Source organism: Ochotona curzoniae, unplaced genomic scaffold, assembly GCF_017591425.1.
Source record: "Ochotona curzoniae isolate NIBS_2020 unplaced genomic scaffold, NIBS_Ocur_1.0 scaffold_4505, whole genome shotgun sequence".
NCBI lineage: Eukaryota > Metazoa > Chordata > Mammalia > Lagomorpha > Ochotonidae > Ochotona > Ochotona curzoniae.
In genome coordinates this window covers 40417991-40444738 of record NW_024467118.1, presented here as the reverse complement: position 1 = coordinate 40444738, position 26748 = coordinate 40417991, and the positions used below count along the sequence as shown (strand labels likewise).

The window sequence follows — 26748 nt, the reverse complement described above, 5'->3', positions numbered from 1 at the left end:
ATATAGTCTGCTTTTTGATTACCAGATAAATGCATAACATCTGGAATTAAATGTAACATAACATCTGATATTAATTTAAGATGCTGAATTTAGAAATCAGTAATAGCTTTCCACAAAAGTTGAATTGTATAATAACATCAGGGCTTGGGAGGAAACTAAAATGCTTGTTTGTCAAGACACAGAATGACTCACGAACATCCTAAGCGTCCCTTTCTCTTGGAAGCCCTCAACCACTGATCAGCCACATGCATCACTGCTTCCCAATCACAGTTACTGTTACTCAGTCCTCATCTCTGCCCAGCCGTATCTGAGAACAGTGCCACACCCGACTTGTTCTCTGGGGTTCAGTGCCTGGCGCAGTGACGGGACTAAGCTGAACATCTCACTCAACTTTTACAAGCACATTAACACACTGAGCTACTCACTTTCGGATGGTCTGTTAAGAACTTACGGCCATCCTTCTATCAATACATTTTCTTCCCATTAAAAAAAATACAGCATCACTGACCTGGCCCCAGTTTTCAGGTTGATAAAACCTTACTTAGGAAAGCCTTCATTATAATTCATTTGGTATTCATCCGACCAATAAGCACTAGTAATATTATTTTAATAAATAAACACAGGTAAGCCACTAGGGAAGGAAGATATAAACCAAAAATCAAGTCCAATGTAGATTAAAATTACATAATTAATGGTGATGAGATAGGAAGAGAATTGAGAGTATAAAAAAAGCACCAGAGCAATCCGGAGCAGCACATCGCATGACTTCTGCTGTTTGAGAAAAATCCTTCCAGGAAATGGACAGTATTTTCAAGGAAAAGAAGAAATTTTTTTTTTTTTAAGATTTTTATTTTTTTTTTATTGGAAAGGCGGATATACAGAGAGGAGAGACAGAGAGGAAGATCTTCCGTCCGATGATTCACTCCCCAAGTGAGCGCAACGGCAGATACTATGCCGATCCGAAGCCAGGAGCCTCTTCCAGGTCTCCCACACGGGTGCAGGGTCCCAAAGCTTTGGGCCGTCCTCGACTGCTTTCCCAGGCCACAGGCAGGGAGCTGGAAGGGAAGCGGGGCTGCCGGGATCAGAACCGGCGCCCATATGGGATCCCGGGCGTGCGAGGCGAGGACCTTTAACCACTTGCGCCACCGCGCCGAGCCCAGAAGAAATTTTTAGATGGAATTCATTCTATTTAAAAGATACTGTGCAAAAAAAAAAACCAGACTAAGAGTTTCTTACGTGGCTAGATTCCTGTACAATTGTTAGAGGTGATCTGGGAAGGTAGGCAAGACTTCAGTAAGTCTTCTGTCAAGTGTATGCAGCTTGGGGTTCACACGGCAGGAAGAATAAACACATTTTTAGCAGTAATATAGTATCATCCAAGAACATTTTAAAAAGCACCCTTTAGGGCCTGGTGTGGTAGCCTAGGGGCAAAAGTCCTCCCCTTGCATGTGCCAGGACCAAATATGGGCACCAGTTCTAATCCTGGCTGATTCACTTCCCATCCAGCTCCCTGCCTGTGGCCTGGGAAAGCGTGGAGGACAGCCCAAACTCTTGGGACCCTGCACCCACATGGGAGACCCAGAAAAAGTTCCTGGCTCCTTGCTTCGGATCAGCTCAGTTCCAACCGCTGTGGCCACTTGCGTAGTGAACCAGTGAACAGATCTTTGTCTCTCCTTCTCTCTGTATATCTACCTTTCCGATAAAAATAAACCTTTTTTTTTTAAAGCACCCTTTAGTTATATACTGTGGATACTCCGAAGGAAGCAAGTTGTAAGGAAGGAAATAAGTGCTAAAGTAGAGACTGAGAATATTTTGAAAACAAAAACAATTGATGAGAAAGGGCATAAACAGAGGAAATGGCAAAAGCTAGGTAACGCATGCTAACTAACAGGATTCGGGCAGGGGGTTAGCAGCAGCAGTTACCTCTGGCTGAGAGAGGGACAGAATGCTTCCACCACAAAACACGCCGCTGTGGCCTAAGGATTACTTTGGGCCAAAGGCACTTACAAACAGAAAATGTAAAAGGCACCCTATAAGGCCAGTGCTGTGGCATAGCAAGTTAATCCTCCACCTGCAGCACGGGAATCCTGTAAGGGTACCAGTTCAAGTCCTGGATGCTCAACTCCGGATCCAGCTCCCTGCGAATGCACTTGACAAAGCAGTGGAAGATGACCTGGGTCCTTGAAGCCACATGGGAGACTCAAATAAAGCCCCTGGCTTCTGGCTCTGTCCTGTCTTAGACCCAGCTGATGTAGTCATCTGAGCAATGAACCAGCAGATAAAGTCCTCCCTCTGCCTTTCCCTGTCTTTAATTCTGCCTTTCAAAGAAATAAATAAATCTTGAAAGAGACTTTCAAGTAGAGAACAAACATTTTGTCACCAGAGGGAAGAGTACAGGCCGATCAAAATCGGTGCTGTCCTTGTTAAAACAATCCCTAGCTTCCTTCAGCCTCCCTGTACATCTTGCTTACTCCCCACAATTTCCTGTCTGTGTTCAACCACCAGATAAACATTTAGGTTTGTTTTTTCCAAACATTCATTTACTTGAAAGACAGTGACAAAGAACGTCCATTCTCTGGTTCGTTCCCAAATGCCTGCGATGGCCAGGGCAGGGTCTGGAACTCCAGCCAAGCCCGTCACGGGGGTGCTAGGGGCCCATGTGCTTGAGCTGTCTTCCACCGCTTTCCCACACACAGCGGCAGGGAGCTGGGTGACGAGAGCAGCGACTGGGTCACGCGGCATGCAGGCATCCCAGGGCAGCGCAACTACTCCACACGACCACCACACTAACTTCATTGTTACTTCTGTCATTCACCTGGGAGTTTTACCCTCAATGATCCTTTCTTTCTTTCTCCTCAGTAAATAAAGATTCTTCAGAAAGTTCATGGAAATGCGCATTGTGGAAAAAGTGTGTGCATTTACAGGTTTTTAAGTCTTTTGGAAATGACGGCTCTCCCTCTCTCCTCCCTCATAATCCTTTCATATTAATTATGGTTAAAAATATAAGTTGTGTAAATGAGGGAGCTCCTGGAGAACAAGTCAATAATTCTGCTGCATTCCCAAAAATATCTCAAAAATATCTCTCTCGGGATTTGAACACTAAATGAGCTGAAGAGCTCTATCAAATTAATTAACTCCACTCCAAGTACAAAACAGCACCGCTAAAAGGATGGACCTACAAGCTCGGACCTAGTCCAAAATATTTAGCCTTCTCATCGCTCTAACTCCCAAGGCTTTCCAACTTTCCTGCCTGAATGAAATTGTGATTCTCTTTTTAAAAACCTATCTTTAATACAAAATTTAAACCCGCTGAATAATCCCTCTGTTCTTAATTTTAAAACACTGCATTTAACATTTTACAGTTTAGTATTAAAAAACAAAAGAAAATGAATGTTTTATTAGTGACTGAGTGGACTTCAAAAGGAAAAAAACATACAGGCTCCACTCCTACAAGTCTTAGAAATAAATGGAAATCATGGTAAAGTCAACATGGAATTTTTTTAAATGTCCTAATAAGAAAAAAAAGTTTGCACACTCTCATGACGCTGCTACTCAGTACTGTAGTGATTTTCCAGAATTTTTTTTGAGCAGTACAAAATATATGTCATTTTCATTACGTATGTTAACACTTAAGTGATAGAAAAAGGAAAGTTTTAATTTTGTGCTTTAAAGTTCCTCCAATCTCCTGCTACATCTGTCAGTTTCAAAGGAAGGGACTAGACAAACCCGGGGACCGTTAAAAATAAATAAAATTAAAGCTATGAAGTTACCTGAACTCCGAAAGGGCTGCAGTCTATAAAACTGACAAGGTTCTTTAGTCTGTAACGTTTCCCCGGTGCCTATCAGTTATATAAAGCCGTGAGTAATAAACGGCAGGAAACACAGCTCCAGAGCCTCTAAAGTCTCATTTTTAAGGAATATGCTGTATGTTGAAGACGTCACATTCAAAACGGTAAAAAACAAACTACTCTTTCCAACTTCACAGTCCTTCGCGCTTTGCCTCCAATGTTCATGCTGTTAATGTTAAATTTTTTTCCATCTTTTCTTAGCAATTTCCCCCTGCATCTTTTACAGTGTTCTGTTACGATCTCAATCCATTCTGACTCAGATAATAATACAGCCAGGACAACACCCTCTAGCTGGTATATAACATTTTACATCCAGCTGATGCAAGAATTACGTGACAGAGTTAGTGAAAATTCCAGTCAAGTAAGGATCAATTATTCCGCTACAGATCACCTCTGGCTTCCCTGCCTGACCTATTCAAGGTTTTCAAGCTAATTTACTGTCACAAATTACAAAATTAGCTGAAAAAATTTTTGTACGGTTTCTAGAAGACAGAATAATCAGAATAATCTAAAAGACAGAATAATTTGGCCATCCCTCCAATGACTTTAATCAAATCAAACTTGCTTTATTTTTACAAAGACTATCTTGTCAAAATAGCACAGGGTAATTCTTGGTAAGTATAAATGTGTGTGTGTGTGTGTGTGTGTAGTATTTTGAGTGATTTTATTCCCTTCCCTTTTAAAGTTACAGATGCAAGAAAATGTGGATTTTAATTTTCCACTTTGCAACATACATATGAAATGCTTTATTTCCAATAAATTAGTATTGCTGGCAATGTAAATTACACTAGAAATGTTTAAAAATCACATTTTACATATATTTACACTAGATAGAGAGGGAGAAAGAGACAAAGAGACTTACCTTATCTTCTTTCTTCTATAATAAAACTTCAAAAAAATGTTTTCAAGATGTGCAATATGTTTCACAGGAAATCACTTTACCAGAAGAGAGAAAAACTGGCATGTGAACCACCAGGTGGCGCTATCATCCTATGCCAGCCCTGGAGCTAACACTGGCAGTTCTGCCACTGTATCCTCTTGAAGTTTCCACATATGTATTTCTCTGATATTTTGAAATCAAAGCTAAAAGGATTCATTAATTTTGGAACTATTTAATGAAACTTTTAAATCCACGATTCTATCATTCTGTTTGCCAACGCAAAGTCCAATTTCTGAACATCTATTAGCATACCAAAAATGCTTTCCTAACAGTTAATACTTCTCATAATTGTAACTTAAAGCTTTACACTTGTCATTGAAAACTTACATAATATATATTATAAATAAAAGAATAAATAGGGTAGAATCGATGACTTATACACTAAAAAAATCTTTCCTTATAATAATAAAATACTCAGCAGATTTTTCACAGTGAGATCTTCCAATCTACTTTGAAATACAAGAAAAAAAAAATCACATCCTTAACTTTCTGAGTTAACTGGAAAAAAAAAAGTTACTGCCGTTTACTGAGCATAAAATGCTATATTTTGTTTTATTTAATTTTCAGTGAACATTTTTAACTTCTCATTACAACTTATTCGCAGTACAGATGGCAAGACAGTACGCATGAGAGCCTCCTGGGTACAATATGCAAGTCTGTTGGAGTGTTTCCAACAGGATGTAAACCACGGTCCTCAAGCCTGTACTTTAAAAAACATATTACTTAGCACACCGCCAACAAATGTCAACATAAAAATACAGGGCTGTAATGATTTCACTCTGTAAAAGAAATGTACCAGGGTGTAAGCTTTTTCTAAGAAAGGTGAGACAGAAAATAGCAATGTAATCACAGCTCAAAAAAAGTGAAACTATTTATTCATTAAGAAATGAAGAAACTCTAAGAAAAGGAACTCAAATTATTAATCAAACAGTATATTAAAAATTTAAAGGGAATTCTTAAATATACAACATGTACAACAGCAAAATTTTAAAAGTTCATGCAGAAAATACTATAGCTAGTGATTTGGGCATTTCAGCAACTCTGCAGTCTCTTCAAACCTGAAACAGAATAAATGAATACTGTATCAAGAAAATAATCATACTGAATCATAAGATCTGTTGCTGAAATTATATTCTTGGATATCTTATTTGTGGGTAAAATTATGATTACTAAACATAAGCACAGTATGGCCAGGGAGGAGGACCAATGAAAGCCAAACCCAAGTTTTTAATTCTTGCAGTGCAAAGTATTTTAGCATGTTTAAAACTTCAAAGAAAGATACTGTAATTTTTGAAAGTTTGTGTAACAGTCTTAAGTGATTTTATTTTGGGCTTCCTTTGAGTCTCTCTTTTAAAAATCATGTACAATGTTATTTGTCCTAGATAAAAATATCACTTTTAGTACTATCAATAACTCAGTGAAAAGACAAGCAATGTTTTAATAATACTGAAAATTTCTTCAAATCACCCATCTACATTATTTGACATTTTGATATACCAATTATGAAATTCTACAATAGTCCTGATTAACTATCAACCAACATATCTTTGCACTCTTTAATTCACAATTAATTCCATTAACAATATTTTACATCACTTGTTGGAAATCAAACCAGTGACTCATCTTACAAACATATAACTGTAGGTGGATTTATTATGCACTGGAGTCCTAAAGGAAATTCCACACGTGAGTGAGAGCCCTTTCAGGTCTGAAACACACATGCGCATTTTATATATGCTGCAATCCAACACAATTCCCTGCAGAGAAATGAAGTTCTGTTGCCCCTTTCTGTTACTTACATTTTTTTCATCCTTTCCATTTTCTGGATTGTTGTTTCCTTTAATTTAAAAAGCAACAAATTTAGGAGATTTCTTAAAGTAAACCATCATCAAAGATGGACCATGAATACAAAAATAGTCTGAAACATTGCATTAATTACTGTTCACTTATCACTAACGATTTCCAAGAGATTAAAATTTATACAGTTGTGCTATTTCTCTGGCCAATGTGCGGACAGCTAAAACCAACACTTGCTTATTTTCCTGACCTCAGAGAGGAAGTTATCTCAGCAGCTGACCTTTTCTTACCTCTGGGAAGTCTTTTAAACCGCAGTAGGTCACAGTAGAGGCTCTGGGAGTCGAATCTGATGATGCTGTACTGTAGCCAGAGGACAGAGGGACATGTGCTTGCCCCTCCATCTTATTCTTTTTATCTGTGAAGAAATGGTTAGGTTAGCTTTTCCATTCACAGCAATGACAACCACCTAAAACTTGTTCACAAATGGAAGAAAAGTATTATTTTAATATGACTACTAACATACATAAAGCATGAGATTCTGGCACTTTTTAAAGAGACCACAAAAACATTATAAAAAGCCTCATAATTGTTAGATAACAATCACTGAATAAATAGGAAAGGCAATAAGGTGGATATATTCAAATAATAAATGTCAATTAATTTGTCATGATGCTTTTATTTAGTAATGTTTAAACATTTCACAATTGGTTTAACTATTGTTCTATGGCAAATGGCAGCTATTATTAGAACTGCCTATGTAAGCATTTTCAAAGGAAACAGCCCTTTCTAAGTTGCCACATATAGAAAGAAAAAACAAAAACAAAATTTAAAACCCACACAGACTTATCTAAGGAAATGAAAGCCACATTTTAGGTATCCTGGTATACTAATTTAACAAAATGACAGTCCACCTTGCCTGTTAGATACAGGACCTCATGCATAAGATGCGTTCTTGTCAAATTGCTCTAAGTTCTACACTTCAGTTAGAGTAACGAAGAAAAGAAGACTGAATTTTCTTGCTCACACTTTGTATCTAAGCACTGGATTTAAAAAAAAATATATAGCCATTCTCTCAAAGGAAAGTGGTTTTGTCATCACATTCATTTGATTCACATATACTTGATTCATTGGAATATTTCTCATTTTCTGCATGTTTCAAAAATCTGTGAAATACAGGATTTGATAAGCATTTTCAAGGCAGGAAAAACCTAAGTTGTTCTTTGCGAGTTATAACTTTTAGATGTAGAAAAATTACCATTTGAAAATTTGACAAGTTTGATTTTTACTAATATGGCTAAAAACTGATAAAAGGTATTAAATATAGAGGGAAAAAAAAAGAGAAGTGGCAGATAAAACAAGGTATACAGGGGCCAGTCGTGTCTCAACCAGCTAATCCTCTGCCTCAAAGTGCTAGCATCCGATTTGGGCACCGGTTCGTGTGGTGGCTGCTCCACTCCCATCCAGCTTACTCAATTTCACTCAACTAGGGAACAAAGTAAAAGAGCACAGCAAGAAGCTCATGAAAAAGTGGAATTAAGCTATATGTTTAAGACTGTTCGAAATCCATGCATGGCTGTATCATAATTTATACTTCCATGAACCTTTTTTAAAGACCCCTCATTTTAATACACATGGACTGAACCAATAGAAAATTTATCCCAAGGAGCCACACACTGTCTTCTGTCTAGTTTTCTTTCCATCTGCTCCATGCCTGTTTTTCTGTACAGGACTGTTTTCTTTCCTTTATTATTAGCGTGATTTTGAGCAATCCGATTGGTCAATCTCAAGCCTGAACATTCAAGTCAAAATATCAAAAGGCCAAGTTTTGCCAATCCTAGGCATTCAGAGTTGTTTTTCCCAGTGTGTAAATATCTGAGCCTTACTACCACCAGACACTGGATATAGGAACAGAGGCATACTGTTCCTCTGCTGGGCAGACCATAAGACAAAGCCTTTTCTCTCCAGGCTCTTGGGGTTGACCTTTGTTGAACACACGCATGAATGATACATAGAAAAAAGTCAACATCCTATCAATTTCTCAATTTGCAATCCGTAGTAAGTTTAGTACATGAGGCAACACCTCAAATACTTCAAATAAGTCACTGAAAGTGTTTCATGTACAATACCAACACGTACACTATGACAAACCATCAGAGCCAGTTTCCTGAATTCAAATCTACTGCAGCAACACCAACAGCCCATTTTGGAGTGCCGGTTTGTGTCCCATTGGTTCCACTTTTATTCATCTCCTTGCCAAAGGACCTGCAAAAGCAGTGCAAAATAGCCCAAGTGCTTGGAACCCTGCCATGCACGCAGGAGACCTGAATGGTGCTGCACACTCCTGGCTTTGAACTGGCCCAAGCCCAGACTGTTTTGGTCATGTACGGGGTGACTCAGCAGACAGATTTCTGTCTTTCCATCTTGTCACTCTGTGTTTCAAATGAAATATACATATATATATATATATATACATATATATAATTTACTATACTGTTCAATAACTGAGTGAAGTTGATATTATTGCTTAATCTCATTGTTCCTTCTTTCCTCATTTGTAACACAGGGATAACAATAGTACTTACCACTCGTGGTTGCTGTGAGAACAAAATGAGTTAACACAGCAGTTAGAACAGTGCCAGATACACAGTGAGTACTATACTGCATTGTTATTATTACTGCTGCAATGCAAGTAAAACCTGAAAAATTTAATGATGTTCAGTGTCCACAGATATTTAACTTCATGGTGAATCCTCAATTGGACATATGATTTAATGTACATGGGACAAACTGTAGCCCTTTTCTTTCACAAAAATGCAAGAATCCAAAGAACAAAAACTGGTTCACTCTCAAAACAGCCTCAATGTTGGGCTGGGCCAGGATGAAACCAGGTTTTCCAGATGGTGGCAGGGGCCCACGAACTTGTGCCATCCTCACCGCTTTCCTACCCCAAAAAGTAGGGAGCTAAATTAAAAGTGAAGCAGTTGGAATTCAAACTGGCACCTGTACACGATACTGGAGCTGCACATGGCAGCAGCCAGTCCTGCAAGTCAGCAATTTGGAACTGCAGAAATTATTCACCTTAAATAAAACACAAACTCATTCCTTACCAAGCCTTGGCTTTAGTAATCTGTAGGTTCAACATTTTCTTTGCACTAGGAGGAAAGTAACTTACTTCTAAAAATAAAGTCTTGAGTATCAAAACAACCAAGTACCTTTACAAACGTTTTTTAATAACGTTGCATTTTGTATCCCATACTAGTGCCATTAAGAACTTACCAGGATTCATTAGCATCATGCTACTGGTAGAAGCATGGTCCTCATTTACTTCATTAAGGTCTATGTAGTTATCATTCTGGAATAATACAGTTAAATATTTAGAATGATATAAAAAAAATCTTATTTCCTGTGCTTATCACCAAGAAAAACAAAAACATTTAAATATTTTACTCATGTAGTCAATGCAGTAATACATACAAAAATTAGTATGTATAAGAAATATTTTTATGATACTAATACACTACCTACTGTGCTAATGAGGCACATTAAGAAATAATCCATTAAATATAGAAACAGACAATAGACTTCCTGAAACCAACATTTTCACTCTCCAGTAGGACAGACCACAAATAGAAATTCTGAATGCATGAAACACATTTCCAAAATTTGAATAAGATAATAGCGAATTTATTATTTTTATGAATTAAGAATAGATTGAAGGAAATGAATAATAAGTGAAAGGAAGGGTCGTTATTTTGATTGTTTTTCCCTTCTGCAAAATTTTCACTTTTCCACTTTGTGAAAATAGATGCCATTTGTATTTTTAAAAACATACATAATAATAGGGGCAGATATCCAGTCTTGCATTGAAGACACTAATTAAGACATTCAGTTCCCAAGTCAGTACCTGGGTTTGAACCTCGGCTTTGTTCCTGCTTTTAGCTTCCTGCTAATCTAGACCCTCAGACACAGAGGTCTCCCAAGCAACTGGGATCCTGCCACATTCCTATGAGATCAGATTCCCTGCTCCCAGCTTCACATGTCAGGCACTGCCTACACAGGACACTGGGGGAGTGAGTGAAATGATGGGGCTTTCTCAATCTGTGTGTGTGTGTGTGTGTGTGTGTGTGTGTGTGTGTGTGTGTGTGTGTGTGTGTCTTTACCTGTCAAATAAATATACAAATACTTAGTAAATCATATAAAAATCAAAATAAGCAAAATCAAACATATTCCTATTTCACTTGGCGTGCTACCAAGCAGTATCAACAGCTCTAAAATCTCAATCTATAACAGTACATAAATATTCTTATATGTAAGAAAATATCTTTTAAATATGGAAGCAGAGAGTAAGTTGTTTGAATCTACCAACCTCACTCGCTGAGAAGACTATCTTTTCAGGCTACTTTATTTGATGAACAGAAAATACTCATAAAACAATCTATATTTATACAAGATTCCATTCTAACAAAATATTTCCTACCCAATTATTCTCAATATTGGTATTCCCAAGAGAATAAAAAGAAATGTTTTATTTTATATTATATAAATGTCAAGGAAAGAAAAATACCTTTTTTGATAAAAGCATTTCTGTTTCCAGAAGAGTGACACGACTTAGGAGGTTAATCCAGGTCTTTTCATTTACCATTACTTTTCCTTTCATTTTTTCTTCTAAATAGTCTAACCTGTTCTCCAAGAAAGTAAGTTTCTTAAGCTTTTCTTGGCATTCAGCAAGCATAGTCTGTAGTACAGTAATCTCAGGAGTAATATTTATATCCTAAAATTATCAGAGAGATTAGAAATATTATTACACAAACCAAAACTCTAAAATCAATGTGTACTGTGTTATTTCGAACTGGGGGCGTCAGGATGAGAAGTGCTGTCCGAGGAGGAGGACTGCCTGCACCCCTAAACCAGTTCATCTGTATAGCGCACAGTCATCATGTCTCCATTTCTTCAACAAAGACACAACAAGTGGTAACAGAATTACCTACTTCACACTGCTTTATAGAGTAATTTAAAGCATGCTTTTTAATAATTCTAGGTAATACAATAAAATTGCCATTAACTAGATTCTTGTAATACCAGCCAGCACAAAGCTAAGACCAAAATGATATTCATTTAACAGTGAGATTGCTCAATGGGCCTTCCAACAGCTAGCTGGGCTTTTTATAAATGCACAGGACTCACAAGACAGTGAGAGGCTAGGAAAAGAAGGTTTAGTAGAAACAGTGTAGGTCTGACATAGAAGTATTAGAGTCCAACTAAATAAGGAATAGCACAAATCACATTCTGATAAGAAAGGATAACATGAAAGGCTGTGAAGTACTAATCCTTTTCATTCCCTGTTCAGGATGGGTGGTAGCGAACATTCACTACACACAGCCATTTATTTGCCAATTACTGCTGGTAACTTATCCAATGCCTTAGACAAAAGCAGCAAATGGTATCTTCTCAACTATATTAAGTAAGACTCACTGATTCTTTTGTAATAACATAGATAATACATCATGGCTAGTGTCTCTAAAGGCTAGAAATATTCCAAAGACTCTATGATGAAATAATCATGTATATCAAAGTAAGTCCAAATTCTTACTTGCTGCTCAGCCTTGACTTCAGGGTCCTTTGCTTCAGGAATGTCTATTTCAGTAATATTTACATCATTCACATCAAATGTTTCTTTAACCTCTGTCACTGTACTTGATGTATCTTCAGGAATTTCAACATTATCTTCGTCATACAGATGACGGATCACCACCACTTTTTTCTGCATAGAGGAAAAAAAAATGTATCAAGTACTCAAATGCCTTCATGTTTTTATTTTAAAGACACACAGAAATTTTGAAAAGGAGCATCGGGGCCAGGCCAGACCAAAACCAGGAGCCAGGTGCTTTACTCATTTCTGTTGTTGGCAGTCCAAGAACTTGGGGCATCTCCTGCTGCTTTTCCCAATGCATGAGCCAGGAGGAGGATGGGAAGAGGAGCAGGCAGAATTGCAACTAGAAATCATATGGGATTTCTGCATTGAAGGCAATAGTTTAATGTATTATGTCGCAATGCCAGCCCCCATAAACTATTAATAGTAAAACCACTTATATATTACTATAGCTTGTGGTTATGATTTTAAAACATTTTTTTAAAGATTTCTTTTATTTTTATTGGAAAGGCGGATATACAGAGAGGAGAGACAGAGAGGAAGATCTTCCGTCTGATGATTCACTCCCCAAGTGAGCGCAACAGCCCATGCTATGCCGGTCCGAAGCCAGGAGCCTCTTCCAGGTCTCCACGTGGGTGCAGGGTCCCAAAGCTTTGGGCCGTCCTTGACTGCTTTCCCAGGCCACAGGCAGGGAGCTGGAAGGGAAGTGGGGCTGCTGGGATAGAACCGGCGCCCATATGGGATCCCGGGTGTGCAAGGCGGGGACCTTAACCACTGCGCCACAGCACTGGGCCCCTAAAACATTTTTATATTTTAAAAAATATTGCTTTATTTGTTTAACGATGTCTGAGATTTGTTTCAAAATACTCTAGTCTATAAAGGAAAAGATGTAGGCAAAAGTGGTTGTAATGAAGGTGAAATCAGATCAGCAGAGCTGATAAATTGCTCAATATGCATGTAAGATTTTTTAAATGAAATATTTTATAATCAAAAGTTATTTTTAAAAAAAATTGGGTCATAATTCACATATAGATCATCAAGAACAGGCTTTATGAGTAGCACTCATTATAATTTTTCTTTATTAAACAAACCACAACATATTAGACCTTCAACTAACAATTAAACTTAACAATAACAAGAGGAAAGTCATGGGGAAAAGGTACTAGACTGTTTAATTAGGTACTAATCCTAATAAGCTGTGAACTTATATAAGTCTCTTCTGCTTATTTCCTTTTGTAGAAGCAGTATGCATACACAGTTTCTAGAAAAAAAAAATGACTTGTTTATTTGTAAGATAGTTAAACAAGGTGGGAGAAGACACAGAAGGAAATCGTCAGTCTATTGATTCATTTTCTAAAATGTCCGCAACAGCCAGAACTGGGCCACCTCAAAGGCAAAATCTGGGAGCTTCTTCCTGTTCTCCCACGTGGGAGATATGAACCCAAGCAGTGGACCATCCTCTGCTGCCTTCCCAGGTACATTAGCAAAGAGCTAGATTAGAAGTGGAGCAACCAGAACTCGAGCTGGTGCCCACATGAGATGCTGGCATTGCAGGCACAATGCTGATTCTGCATAATTACATCCTAATTATTCAGTATTTCATTCTTTAATCTTAAAGTATTTTCCTCAGATGGAAGACAGCTGAAATACATTTATCATTATAAAATAACATTTGGCTCAAACCACTCTGGGAGTTGAAAAATCTGTACCTATAACTTTACTAGACCCATTTAACCACAGGTGCTCAGAGCACACAAAAGAAGTAGAGAAGATATCTATGAACAGATGATATTCAAAACATTAACCCAAAATGAGATTCCACATTTAGGAACTAGCAGTCATTATGTAACTTATATTACTGACTATGGCAATATGAACATATATAAATGGAGCATCGTTAGCTTACTACTAATAGTATACTCCTCACATGTCCCAAGGCTTAGAACACCAGATATATATTAGGAATAAATATAGATGACTTTAGAATAATCTTAAATTACCACTATTTTAGCTGGGAAATGAGCCAAAATTAGAAATCATAAACAAAAAGAGAAAGCTTATTCAATTTCAAAATTCTATTTTCTTCTTAGAACTTTATGAATGTTCCCCAAAATCTATGTAGTATATACTATTAGAAATCTCAATATGTTAATGTCTGGCTAGAAAGTTTTACCACTTACTAGAGTGAAATTATATATTGGATTAACTAAATAGATAACTTTAAAAAATATGTAATTCACATTCACTTTTACATTCATACCTTTCCTGATGTCAGAATCTTGCCAGTAACATCAACACCAACAGGTTCTTCAGATGTTTTCTCACTGCTTGAAGAAGGTTCTGACTTAAAAACAATTTTCTCCCTTTGTTGCGATGGAGTCTAAAAAAAAAGTTGCTAGACATAGTTTTGAGTAAAAGCATCATGTGTATTTAAATATTTGATTATCATCAAATATTTTGAGATATAATGCGTAAATAATGAAGCTATCTTTTAAAAAAAAGATTTACTTGTTTTTTATTGGAATGTCAGATTTACAGAGAGAGACAGAAAGAATCATCCATCTGCTGTTTCACTTCCTGAAGCCGAGCCAATCTGAAGTCAGGAGTCAGGAGTTTCTTCTGGGTCTTCATGAGGGTGCAGGGTCCCAAGGCTTTGGGTCATGCTTGGCTACTTTCCCAGGCCACAGGCAATGAAATGGATGGGAAATGGAGCAGTCGGGATACGATCTGGTGCCCACATGGGATCCAGATGTGTGTAAGGGGAGGACTTTAGCCACTAAGCTACCGTGCTGGGCTGGAAGTTATCTTTTAAAAAAAAAAATGATTTAGTTTTATTAAAAGAGACAGGGAAAGAGTCAGTGAAAGAAAGAGATCATCCATTTGCATTCACTCTCCAAATGCCTGTTATCTCTTCAGGACTGGGCCAGGCTAAAATCCAGTGCTTAGTACTCAACCTAAGGGAGCAGGGACCCACGAACTTGAATTTACCTGCTGCTTCCCACGGTGAAATCAGAAACTGAGCCAAGACTTGAACCCAGAATCCTGATACAGAATGCAGGTGACTTACATGGCATCCTAACCACAACACCAAATATCCTCCCAAGTGGTAATTTTTAAAAACTAACAAGTAGTAAAAATTTACTAGGTTTGAACTGTTAGTTTAGGACTGGCATTCTGAAGTCATAGTTACATAAAGTTAAGTAACTAGATCAACATCAATCTTTGTAAGATTATCCAAACATGAATAATTCAGCAATTGTACTATGCAAATAATTTACAATCTAGGGCACTGATTTTACACACACACACAAATAATAAGTTAGCAAAAACCTATCCATTTTGGGCCCAGTGTGGCAACATAGTGACTAAAGTCCTCACTTTGCATGCCTGGGTAAGATACCATATGGGCACCCGTCATGTCCCAGCTGCTCCACTTCCCTTCCAGCTCCCTGTCTGCAGCCTGGGAAAGATGAGGAAAGTCCAAAGCCTTGGGACCCTGCACCCATGTGGGAGACCTGGAAGAAGCTCCCAGCTCCTGGCTTTGAATCAGCTCAGCTCTGGGCATTGCAGTCACTTGGGGAGTGAATCAGCAGGCGGAAGATCTTCCTCTGTCTCCCCTCCCATCTACATATATGACTTTGCAATAAAAATAAAACTTTAAAAAACAAACCATTATGTCTTTCCCTTCTCTCTATTGTAACTGTCTTTCAAATAAAGAAAATAAATATCTAAAAAAAATTCATAAAAGTACCTTCTGCTGACCACTCAACTCCTTGTGCTTTTTCATAACAAAATTCAAAATATCACAAGTTATTTGGATTTTCCATTCAGCAAATCCACACTGGATGAATTGCTTTTTTGTCAGAATTGGTTTATAGTTAAATTGATCACGAAGAAGCTGTAATGAGGAAAGGGACAGATGTAATAATTAGGAGCATTTTCTTCCTAAAATCCAGGACAATAAGTAGTCGTCTGGTCAGGAGGGCAATGGCTACCTTTGAGAGGAGAATCGAGCCATTAGCTAAAGGACAGTGCTGGTTTGAGACATAACCAGGTAGGAGAGGTATCCAGGTAGAAACAAGGAGCTAGGGACGTTCCACAGAAGAGACAGCTGTCCAGAGAGACGAAAACATAATAGTCAATGATCACAGAAAAATCTAATATCCTCAGTTACTAGAAAAACTCATTTGCTCTGCAAAATATGCCATGTGTTCAGAAAAATCATAATTTATTCTTCCTGCATTACATGAATTTTAGACAAGTCAGTCAGCTCCTCAATCACTTCTCACTTGAAAACAGAAACACTAGCTTCTGCTGGTTTCAGAACTTTCCTGTTTCTAACCCTGTAATTTCTGAGCAGTGCCTCTTCAACTTCCACAGACACTTTCTACGATTAGAGGTAAAATACAGGAATATCTAATACAGAAACCACATTGAACAGTCTCTCTCAACACACGTACTTAGATTAGATAAGTAGTCTTTATCATTTAAAAAAAGAAAATGGTACAAATTAATATTGCTTTCCTGAACTATACCATTTTAAAGACAAAGACTCTTCTTTCCCTACATTGTCACAAATCCCATATTTTAGTGATATCCCTATCCCTATTTTTAAGAAAAAGAGTTTATATATGTATATATATGAATGTGTCAAAATGATAAAAACTCTAAATGTTAAAGACACAGTTATGAAAAAAGCTGTAGTTCACAGCAAAAATTGATGATTTTTTAAAAATTAAATAAAATTACATTCAATACTCACATACACACACATACATACATACATGCGAACCACAAATGGTAGACAAATGACAGTCTGAGACCTCAACCAACACAATACCTCAAAGTTTCAGTTACTTCTTAAAACGTAGTTAACTCATAACTCAATGAACTACAATTTGCATTAAATCTAATCACATTTATTCCCAATTTCTATCAACATACCGAATTTACTACATTTGATAGAAAAGGAACAAATGACAGCCATTGACAAATATTTACCAGCTATTTTTAGAGTAAGAAACACTCAGTACACAAAGCTGAACTGCATCTTGATTTCAACAGGATCACATTTAAATGGCATAACAGCATATGAACACACTCTGTTGATTTACCTCTGCTGCATTATAGTCACGCACTGCACAAGGCTGTACTGATGAAGACCATATATGTGATAGATTGCATATATGATGAAAGTCTCAAAAGATAGTAATGAAGCAGAAAAATGTCTGTTGCCTCTTATTTCCACTGTATCATTTTTACGGTTAGACACTTTGTTTTATAAATGCTATAGTACTGAGTCCAGTAACATGTTATACAGGTGTGCAGCCTAGAAGCAAACAAATATACTATACAGCCCAGGCTGGTCATACTTAAAGCTCCTAGGTTTACATAAGCACACTGCATCATGTGTACCCAATGAGAAAACGGCCAATGATCCATTTCTCAAAAATGTTAAGTAACGTATAACTATATATAAGGAGTGATTACTAAAACATTATCTTTTTAAAATCACAGTAACTTCTAAAATATTTGTGTCATAAACTCCAAATACCTTATAGACAGTGTCTACAAAGCGCACGTCATTCTTTGCTATGAGTTCTACATTGGAATCCACCAGGAGTTCTGTTACATAAGGTGAGTACGAGGTAAGAGAATAGCTGATGATGGGCAAAGAAGCTGCTGCATCTCCTTTTATTAAACTGTGAGGGAAAAAGAAAAAGACTTACTAAGTATAATTCCACAAAGCTGGAACATGAAGGAAGTACTGGAAATAACATAACTTACAACTAAGCACTACAGCTATAGTAACTAGGAGATACACGACCTTCTAGATTTCATCTCCCACCCAGAAGCCAGCCTAATCAAATTATGAAATACTGTTGCATATCTGTTCTACGACTTCTCATAATTCTCTAACACCAACAGTCTATTTACCATAATATTAACAATATTAACTGATTTTCTAAAGTTTAACCTCTCATCTTTTAATAAAACAAATGCTTTGCTTTTCAAAAAACTGCTCTCTCTGTTGTTTTCCAGCACATATTGGTAGAGGTAAAAATAACACATTTACATTACACATGAGCAAAGCCAGGATGGAAAAAGCACGTATTGTCACGAAGGTAAGTCATCAATTCCAAGTGTCTTTCACTTACATTTAAAGGCTGCACCTTCTTTGCTAAATGGGTTTCTTGCATTGGAAACGTATCTGCATCATTTCTATTGAACTACTATTAATGTTTCCGGAAGCACTGGCACAGCTCAAGCCTTCAAGGAAGCCCTTGTGATCTTTCCAATCCATAGTTCTCTCTCAGGGGACTCAATATGTGTTGTTTCACACTTTGTTTGAAAGCTTTACTTTTATTTACTTGAAATTAGTTACAGGAAAAGGAGGAGCCACACACACAAAAGGAAACAACCTACATATGGGCTTCAGTGCAGGGGCACGGTACGTGCACACATATGTACATGACAGGTAGAAGAAAATGCGAGTCTTTGTGGAAGAAGCAGTAGACCCAGCAGATGATACTCCATTACAGAATACTCTGAACTCGACTGTTCTTGATGGTATTTGAGTATCATTAGAAAATTAGATGTTTAAACACCATACTCAGAAAACAGGAGAATATTGGCTACTGCAAGCTATTCAAAACATCTTGTTAAAATGTGCAACAAAAAGCATATTGTTAAACCTTAAAATGTGTTAAAAAGTAGTAAGCAGAAAACGTGGCTGCCTAAACTATGTAAATCTTTATAAGTTCTACATAATCAAGATGTTCATGTTTTGGGGAAATAGGACAATTAGCTTATACAACAGGGTACATTTGTTTCCCTCCTTCTGCTTTTCATGTATAATCTCGTAAATAATAATAACAAGAAATAAATTTTGTCCTTACTGTGTGAATTATCCTTCTATCTTTAGCGCTCTCTTGAGGGCACTTCTTCCTAGTGTATTATTAGATTAACTCACGCTTACATGTAAAGACTATTATTTGAGGATTTACTTGGGAGTTGGTTTATTACTTTCACTCTACTTGAATGTAACCTACACATGTCCCTTCTAAGTCATTCATTTAATAAATGTTTCATCAGCTCTTAATATGTGCCAGGCACAACTTTCGATTTGGGAATAATGTTTACATGTATAAATAGCCAATCAATTGAATATCTTTGAAAGGGTAGTAATTTTTTTTAAAAAGAATTATTTATTTATTGGAAAGTCAGATATACAGAGGAGGAGGAGAGACAGAGAGGAAGATCTTCTATCCAATGATTCACTCCCCAAGTGAGCACAACGGATGGTGCTGTGCTGGTCCGAAGCCAGGAGCCAGGAACTTCTTCCAGGTCTCCCATGCAGGTGGCAGGGTCCTAAAGCTTTGGGCTATCCTTGACTGCTTTCCCAGGCCACAAGCAGGTAGTTGTTTGGGAAGTGGAGCTGCCAGGATTAGAACCAGCGCCCATATGGGATCCCGGGGTGTTCAAGGCAAGGACTTTCTTGGTAGGCCATGCCGCTGGGCCCAAGGGTAGTAATTTATATAACTAATGAAAGCAATTTTGTATCCAGTTTAAAAGTTATACAAAGATGGTGCCTTGTATCAATATATGCTATGCTTTTATGAAATTGTTTTACATCTCTTTAGTTGAAATAGTTCATTGATTCATATTTAGAAACAAACTCCTATAATTCCCTCTTTCACAAATAGCTGAATCATTTCAAAGTAAACTTAAGTATGACCTAAATAAAACCTGTATTTTTCTCTATGTACTTTTCTTATGTCAAATGTTATTTTAAACCATTAACAAAAATTTTGATGTTATAACTTACCCTGCAGAATCCACCTCATTTGGATAATTTAGTGTGCGTAACACTTGCTCTAGGTTCCGTAAGCTTCTTTTTAAGTCACCTGGTGCCATTTTAACATTGGATGCAGCTCCAACTCTTTAAATATTCTAGCTTTTCACCTAAAAATAAAAATCCATAAAACTGATATGTTCATGTATTTTCTTATTTTTGTGAGATCTACTTATTTGAAAGGTATCTACACAGTGAGCAAGAGAAAGACAGCAAGGGAGAGAATCATCCATCTAGTGGTTTACACTTCCTAAACGGCTGCAGTGGCCATTCTCTTAGGCCTTTCCCCTAAATTATATTTTCTACTGGCCAAGGACCGCATTGTACCTACTACAGATCCCGGAATGTGAGGTGAGGTTCTCCTTGCAAAAGAATTTGCTTCATAGTCCTATTCTTACAATGTGTCTCAACAACATGCTCATAAATACTTTATTTTTCAAAAGTTAAATAAAACTTTGGGAAAACAACACGTTGAATAAATTTGAATAAAGACTATTTTGAATGCTTGTCAAGGCTACAATCATGGAGGAAAACAAAAAAACAGATTTGGCAAAGATTCACTCATAATTTCCAGGACTCTCATCTCAGTTACTAGTCACATACTTTTACTTAAAAATAAAAATGGACAAGTTATAAAATGAAGGATCCACCAACTCAAATATGACAAATAAATCTATGCATTACCATCATTTCTATTTTTCTAAACATGACTATAATTAAATAATTAAAACTCATTCATGCCAACTAGAAGAAAGAGACCTGGAATAGATTCCACATGACATAAGAGGTACTAAGAAATTTTAGAAAATGAAAAATGAAAGAGTGATAACTAAGACAGTAGAACTTAAACAGATCAATCCCATCTTTGTATGTGAGAGGAAATCAGCAGAAACAAGATAGTTCACAAAATCAGCAGAAACAAGAGAGGTTCACAAATGAGGAACAATTGATTTCTTCTGAAAGGAAGAAACAGGTAAGTAAGGCTAGAAAGAATGAAATGGCTTGATTACTTAGAAGTCTACCAAAGGGGTTGCAAATGGGCAGGGAAATGCAGAGGAAATTGGTGCAAGTTTTTTAAATACATAAATAAACCTTTAATAAAATCTATATCAGGGGCTGGCATGGTGACACAGCAAGCTAAGCCTCCACCTGTAATGCTGGCATCCCATACTGGCACCAGTTCTAGGTTCCAGTCCCAGCTGCTCCACATCCAATCCAGTTCCCAGTTGGAGGCCTGGGAAAGCAGTGGAGGATGGCCCAAGGTCTTTGCCCCCTGCACTCACATGGCAGACCCAGAAGAAGTTTCTATTTTCTGGCTTCAGCCGAAATCTGGCCACTGTGTCTATTTGGGAAGTGAACCAGTAGATAAAAGCTGTCTCTCTTTTTCTCCCTTTCTTTCTGTCTCTCTCTGTCTATTACTCTTCCTTTCCAATAAAAATAAACCTATGGGGGAAAAAAATCACAGGCATCAATACCAACAACAAAAAAGCTATATTAGTATGAAAAGCAGAGATAAATACAAATTTTAAATTTAAAATTTGGTAGTTCTATGATTAAGGCATAAAACAGAGTAAAATCTCAAGATGAATTATATACTACAGATGCTCTTATAGTTGAGAGTTATGTCCAGATACACCTATTATGAATTGAAAATGTATTTAATGGAAAATGCACTTTACACTCCAATAAACCCACCCTGATCTTGGAAACTCTTAAGTCAAATACCATGTATCCATATGCTCTTTGACATATATTACAAATTCTCAGGGCAAAGAGCATTACATGTGATAAAGGAGTTGACTTTACATAAAAAAGTAACAATTGTTAACATATGTATTAACATTGTATTGCTTTTAATCTAGCTCCCTGCAAATGCACTTGAGAAAACAGCATGAGGTGGGCCAGTGCCACAGGGGAGAGGCAGAAGGAATCCTGGGCTTCTAGCTTCAGCTTTGTCCGGTCCTGACAACGGTAGCTATTTGGGGAAGGAAGGAGCTGATGGAAAAGCTCTTGCTCTCTCTCTCCTCTTTGTCACCCTGCATTTCAAAATGTTACATGAGTTAGAAGTTCGATAAAGTAATTACGTTTTTTTTCTTTTTCTAACATCTATGTAATTTTATTTGAAAGGCAGATTTCACAAAGAGGAGAGACAGAGGTCTTCTATCCAAATGTCCACAATGGCTGAAGAAGAGCTGATCTGAAGCTGGGAGCCAGAAGCTTCTTCCTTGTCTCCCACATGGCTGCAGGGGCCCATGGTCATCCTCCACTTCTTTTCTGTGCCATAAGCTGAGAGCTGGATCTGAGATAGAGCAGCCAGGAAACAAACCAGCACCTATACAGAGGCTGACTCTAGCAGGTGGAGGATTGGCCGTGCACATCACTATGATACCCCCCTTAATTAGAGTTTTACAAAGGATAAAAAGATATAAGAATAAAGAGAAGGTTTAAGAAAACTAGAGCATAAAGCCAACATACCCAACTGACAAGGAGGAATTTCAGAAACATGCTGGAGAAACAAAAGAAGGAAATTGTGAAATAATGTAAAACATCTTTTAGAACTGAACACTATGATTTCCTAGATTAAAAGAGCATACTGAGTGATCAACACAAGAACTATGGTGGTCTGGCAGGTTCAGCCAAGGCATGAAAAGCAGGGTCAAAGCTGTTCTACTTTCTTTTTTTTTTTTTTTTTTAAGATTTATTTTTATTATTTTTTTTTATTGGAAAGGCGGATATACAGAGAGGAGAGACAGAGAGGAAGATCTTCCGTCCGATGATTCACTCCCCAAGTGAGCGCAACGGGTCGATACTATGCCCATCCGAAGCCAGGAGCCTCTTCCGGGTCTCCCACACGGGTGCAGGTTTCCAAAGCTTTGGGCCGTCCTTGACTGCCTTCCCAGGCCACATGCAGGGAGCTGGAAGGGAAGCGGGGCTGCCGGGATTAGAACCGGCGCCCATATGGGATCCCGGGCGTGCAAGGCGAGGACCTTTAACCACTTGCGCCACCACGCCGGGCCCAGCTGTTCTACTTTCAATCCAACTCCTTGCTGATCCATAATGGAAAGCAGCAGCAAATGGCCCACAAGTAGGAGATCCCAATGGACTTTCAGGCCCTCGACTCCGGCCTGCACAGGGTTCAGCTGTTGCCACAATTTGGGAAGTGAGCCTAAATACAGAAAATATGACTGCCATTCTGACTCTAATAAATAAAATAAATGTTTATTAATAAGACACATCTCTATAAAATATCTTAAAACAGATTTCTTAAAATGCTTCCAAAGAAGACTAAGTAAATAGCTTCAAACCTTTAAGCAACAATTCTGTAAGATTTAAAAAACAAAAAGGAAAGAAACAGTTGAGGTAAGAAAATATATTCTTAAATGACATTATTTGCAATTTATAATTATTTTAAAAAATCATTTATTCAGGGGCCAGCTCCATGGCATATCAAGTAAAGCCTTCACTGATGGTGCCAGTATCTCATATGGGCACTGGTTCAAGTACAGGCTGCTCCACTTCTGACCCAACTCCCTCCTGAAGGCCCAGAAAAGCAGTGGAGGATGGCTCCTTGGCCTCTACAATGGTGTGAGAGACCTGCAAAGAGCTCCTAGCTTCAGACCAGCCCAGCTCTCTCAACCTCTGTAGCTCTCTTTCTTCAATAAATAAATAAATAAATAAATAAATAACCGCCTTTTAACTCGTTAAAAATTTCCTAATGCCCTCAGTTGTCAGGACAGGGCAAATGCCAAAGTTGGGAGCTGAGAACACAAGTGAGACTCTCCAGAATATGAAACACTACGGCCCCATAGAGTTACTCCAGACACATACAGGGAATTCAACTTTCTACAAATTACTATAAGGTGCCACATAAGCAGGCCAAAAATATTAACAACAGATGCAGAAAAAGTAATTGACAAAATGTAACACTCACTTTAATAATAAGTCTCAGAAAACTAGTAATAGAGGGAAACCCTCCCAACTTAACAGAAAACATAATCATAAAAAACAGGATTTAAAAAAAAAAAACTTGGCAAACTATTTTACATATATCTCACCAAAGAGGTTAGACTGATGGCAAATGAGGATATGAAAAGACACTCTCATCACTTCTCAGCATTTTGTATAACATCAAGTATAACAGATACTCAATTTCATTTTCATTAGATATTTTCAAGTTAGAAGCACTATTTAATACTTCTTAGCATGGCTAAAGCAGCTAAAACCAGTGCCCATGTGGGATTGGTGTAGCTTTACTGGCTACACTACAGTGTATTAGAAATTTCACCTCTTCCCACAGACTTCCTTTAGTCTTTCCAGATGTATAATCCATCTACCCAGTACATGTACTTTAGTTTTATGCACTTCATTGTGGTAGGTTTTTCTATGTCCTGAAACACAGTTCAGTGTCTCTTACATTATTTCTATTCTGGTAAGGGAGTTTCCGACAAACACGTTCCTAAAACATATCTTTTTCAGTATCACCAGAACACACATTTCGAAGAATAACATGCACCTGCTAGTGATTCCGAGAGCTAGAATGGGTGTAGGACAGGTCATATTAGGCCGCAGCCCCAGCAGGTCACACAGCGGCCTGGCGTGGGGGTAGGCCAGGTCGGGCTAGACTGTAGCACCAATCAGCTGAAATGAGTGCAGGCCAACTGGGCTGGACCACGGTCCACATTGGCGAGTGCCAGGACTGGGGAATGGCCATGCCAGTCTGGCAGCAGCACCCATCAGCACAGGAGCAATCTGGGGCTGCGAGCAGGCCTGATAGGGGAACCTGGGGAATTCCCAAGCTGGATGCAGCTCCCACTGGTGAGAACAAACCAGGACTGGGAGCAGGCTAGATGAGTCTGAGCTGCAGCCTCTGTTGTAGGATCTGGGAGCAGGCTAGCAGGGTCAGTCCCCAACACACACTGGCACAAGCTGAGAGCCAGGACAGGGTACATGCTAGGCCAGGAGGGACTGTAACACCTACCAGTTCACAGGAGGGCTGGGGTTAGCCAGGCTGGGCTAGGCTGCTAAACCCACAGCTGAAAGCTGAGACTAGGGGGGGCAGACTGGGCTAAGCCAGGCTGTAGCACCTGCTAGCAAATGCTGAGACTAGGGATGGGTCACCTCAGATTGGGCCACAGTACTTGCTGGCACATGAAAGACCTGGGGCTGGCAGTAGGCATGGTACAGGAATTTCAGGGACTCCCTTGCTGGACAGCTGCCTCCACTGGTGAGCAAAAGAGCTGGGACTGAGGGCAGGCCAGGCTGAGCTAGGCTGCTGCACCCACTGGTGAGCACAAAAGCCACAATGGGTCAGGGCCAGCTGGGCTGAGCCACAATATCAGCTGGCAAGTACTGGGACTGGCTGTGAGCTATGTCAGGCTGGACCACAATAACCCTTTGCAAGCACAAGATCAAAGGCTGAGAACATGTCTGGAGTGGAATCGTGGGCATTCCCCTGCTAGGCTGTACCTACTGTTGGTGAGTACAAGAACCAGGGCTGGGGTCAGGCCAAGCTGGGCATGGTGACAGCATGTGTCAGCACACTTGTGGGCCAGGTCTAGGGTGGGTTGGGCTGAAATAAGCTGCAGTACCCATAAATCTGATCTGTGTTTCCAACAAAAATAAATATTTTTAAAAAATGAATATTGGGGAAATAATCCACTGCTCTACACTTTCACTGAAGACTTCAATAAGTCCATTACAAAGTTGAAAAACACTAAAAGCAGGATATTAAAAGAAACAAACAATGGGGAGGGGCTGAATAAAGGCAAGTATAGAGCTCAGTAGGACTGCTACGCTCACTTATAAAACGATTGAAAGGTCTGAAGCCAACTTTAGAACAATCTGCAGTAGCTTTAATTCCTGAACTTGCACAGGAGAAAAGTCTGCAGACCTTGGGAAAAAGACGTGGAACACTGTGAAGACGTAAGCTCAGAAATCCGCTAGGAACCCGTCCGTCTGTGATTTCCCAATCCTATCACAATCCGATGCCGAGGACACTGCTACAACTCTTCCTCCTTCATCCTTATTAACAGCATAGGCCAGAGAGGCACCTGTCGGGCTCCCCCGCCCTCTGCCTCTCTACTTGCAAGAGGATAAAAGACCCACATTCTGGTTCCCACCTGCCAGGGGCCTCACCAAGGGCAGCGGGTGGAGGAGACTCTGCCCAGGCCCCGCCTCACCTGCTCCCCGGGCTCCCTCACCTGCTCCCCGGGCTCCCTCACCTGCTCCCCGGGCTCCCCGCCGGCTCCCTCACCTGCTCCCCGGGCTCCGAAGCCCGCAGCCGCCCGCTGCTCTGGAGCCCGGGCCCCGGCCGGCGTCCCCGCCGTTGGGAGCCCGCGCGCAGCCCGGCCGCTCGCGCCGACCGTTTGTAAAGGGAACCTTGCGAGCTCCGGAGCGCTCCGGGATTCCTCGCCGCAGATTCCACACCACGCTCCTCCCGAATCCTGAGGCCAGTGAGACCAAGCAGAGAATCATCTCAATGGTTCTTCAATGCTACTTTGATTTTTAGAGATGGACGCGATATGGATGTTCAGAATGTCTCGGGCGGCAAGGATAAGCGTGAAGAATCTGTAGCGAATCGTCCACGTCGGGAACAAAAAATGCTTCCTTGGCCACGGCCAGAACCCGGACGTCACTTCCGGCAACAATAGGAAACGTC

General features: G+C 39.0%; 1 protein-coding gene across 2 annotated transcripts; it reads right to left on the bottom strand.

The window, feature by feature from the left end:
• Positions 1-5316: 5316 nt before the first annotated feature.
• On the bottom strand, positions 5317-26431 carry CEP44 (centrosomal protein 44). Of its 2 annotated transcripts, none has more exons than XM_040965728.1 (11): positions 26344-26431; positions 20064-20200; positions 17790-17937; positions 15987-16133; positions 14496-14615; positions 12176-12346; positions 11150-11356; positions 9862-9937; positions 6876-7000; positions 6588-6625; positions 5317-5846 (listed from the first exon to the last, which is right to left on the bottom strand). In XM_040965728.1, exons 2-11 carry the CDS (start codon positions 20150-20152, stop codon positions 5804-5806), a joined length of 1164 nt encoding a protein of 387 aa, XP_040821662.1. In that variant the 5' UTR covers positions 20153-20200; positions 26344-26431; the 3' UTR covers positions 5317-5803. The 2 variants fall into 2 exon arrangements, with proteins under 2 accessions (XP_040821662.1, XP_040821661.1); XM_040965727.1 differs by lacking the exon at positions 26344-26431 and adding an exon at positions 26312-26338.
• Positions 26432-26748: the final 317 nt, after the last annotated feature.

Bases quoted from the DNA above. Each gene is read 5' to 3' on its own strand.
- CEP44 (XM_040965728.1), bottom strand. From the start codon at position 20,152: ATGGCACCAGGTGACTTAAAAAGAAGCTTACGGAACCTAGAGCAAGTG. The intron at 14,616-15,986 runs GTACTTTTATGA...CTTTTTTTTTAG, and splicing joins AGTTGAGTGGTCAGCAGAAG to ACTCCATCGCAACAAAGGGA. The intron at 5,847-6,587 runs GTAAGTAACAGA...ATTCTGTTTCAG, and splicing joins ATGGAAAGGATGAAAAAAAT to GTTTGAAGAGACTGCAGAGT.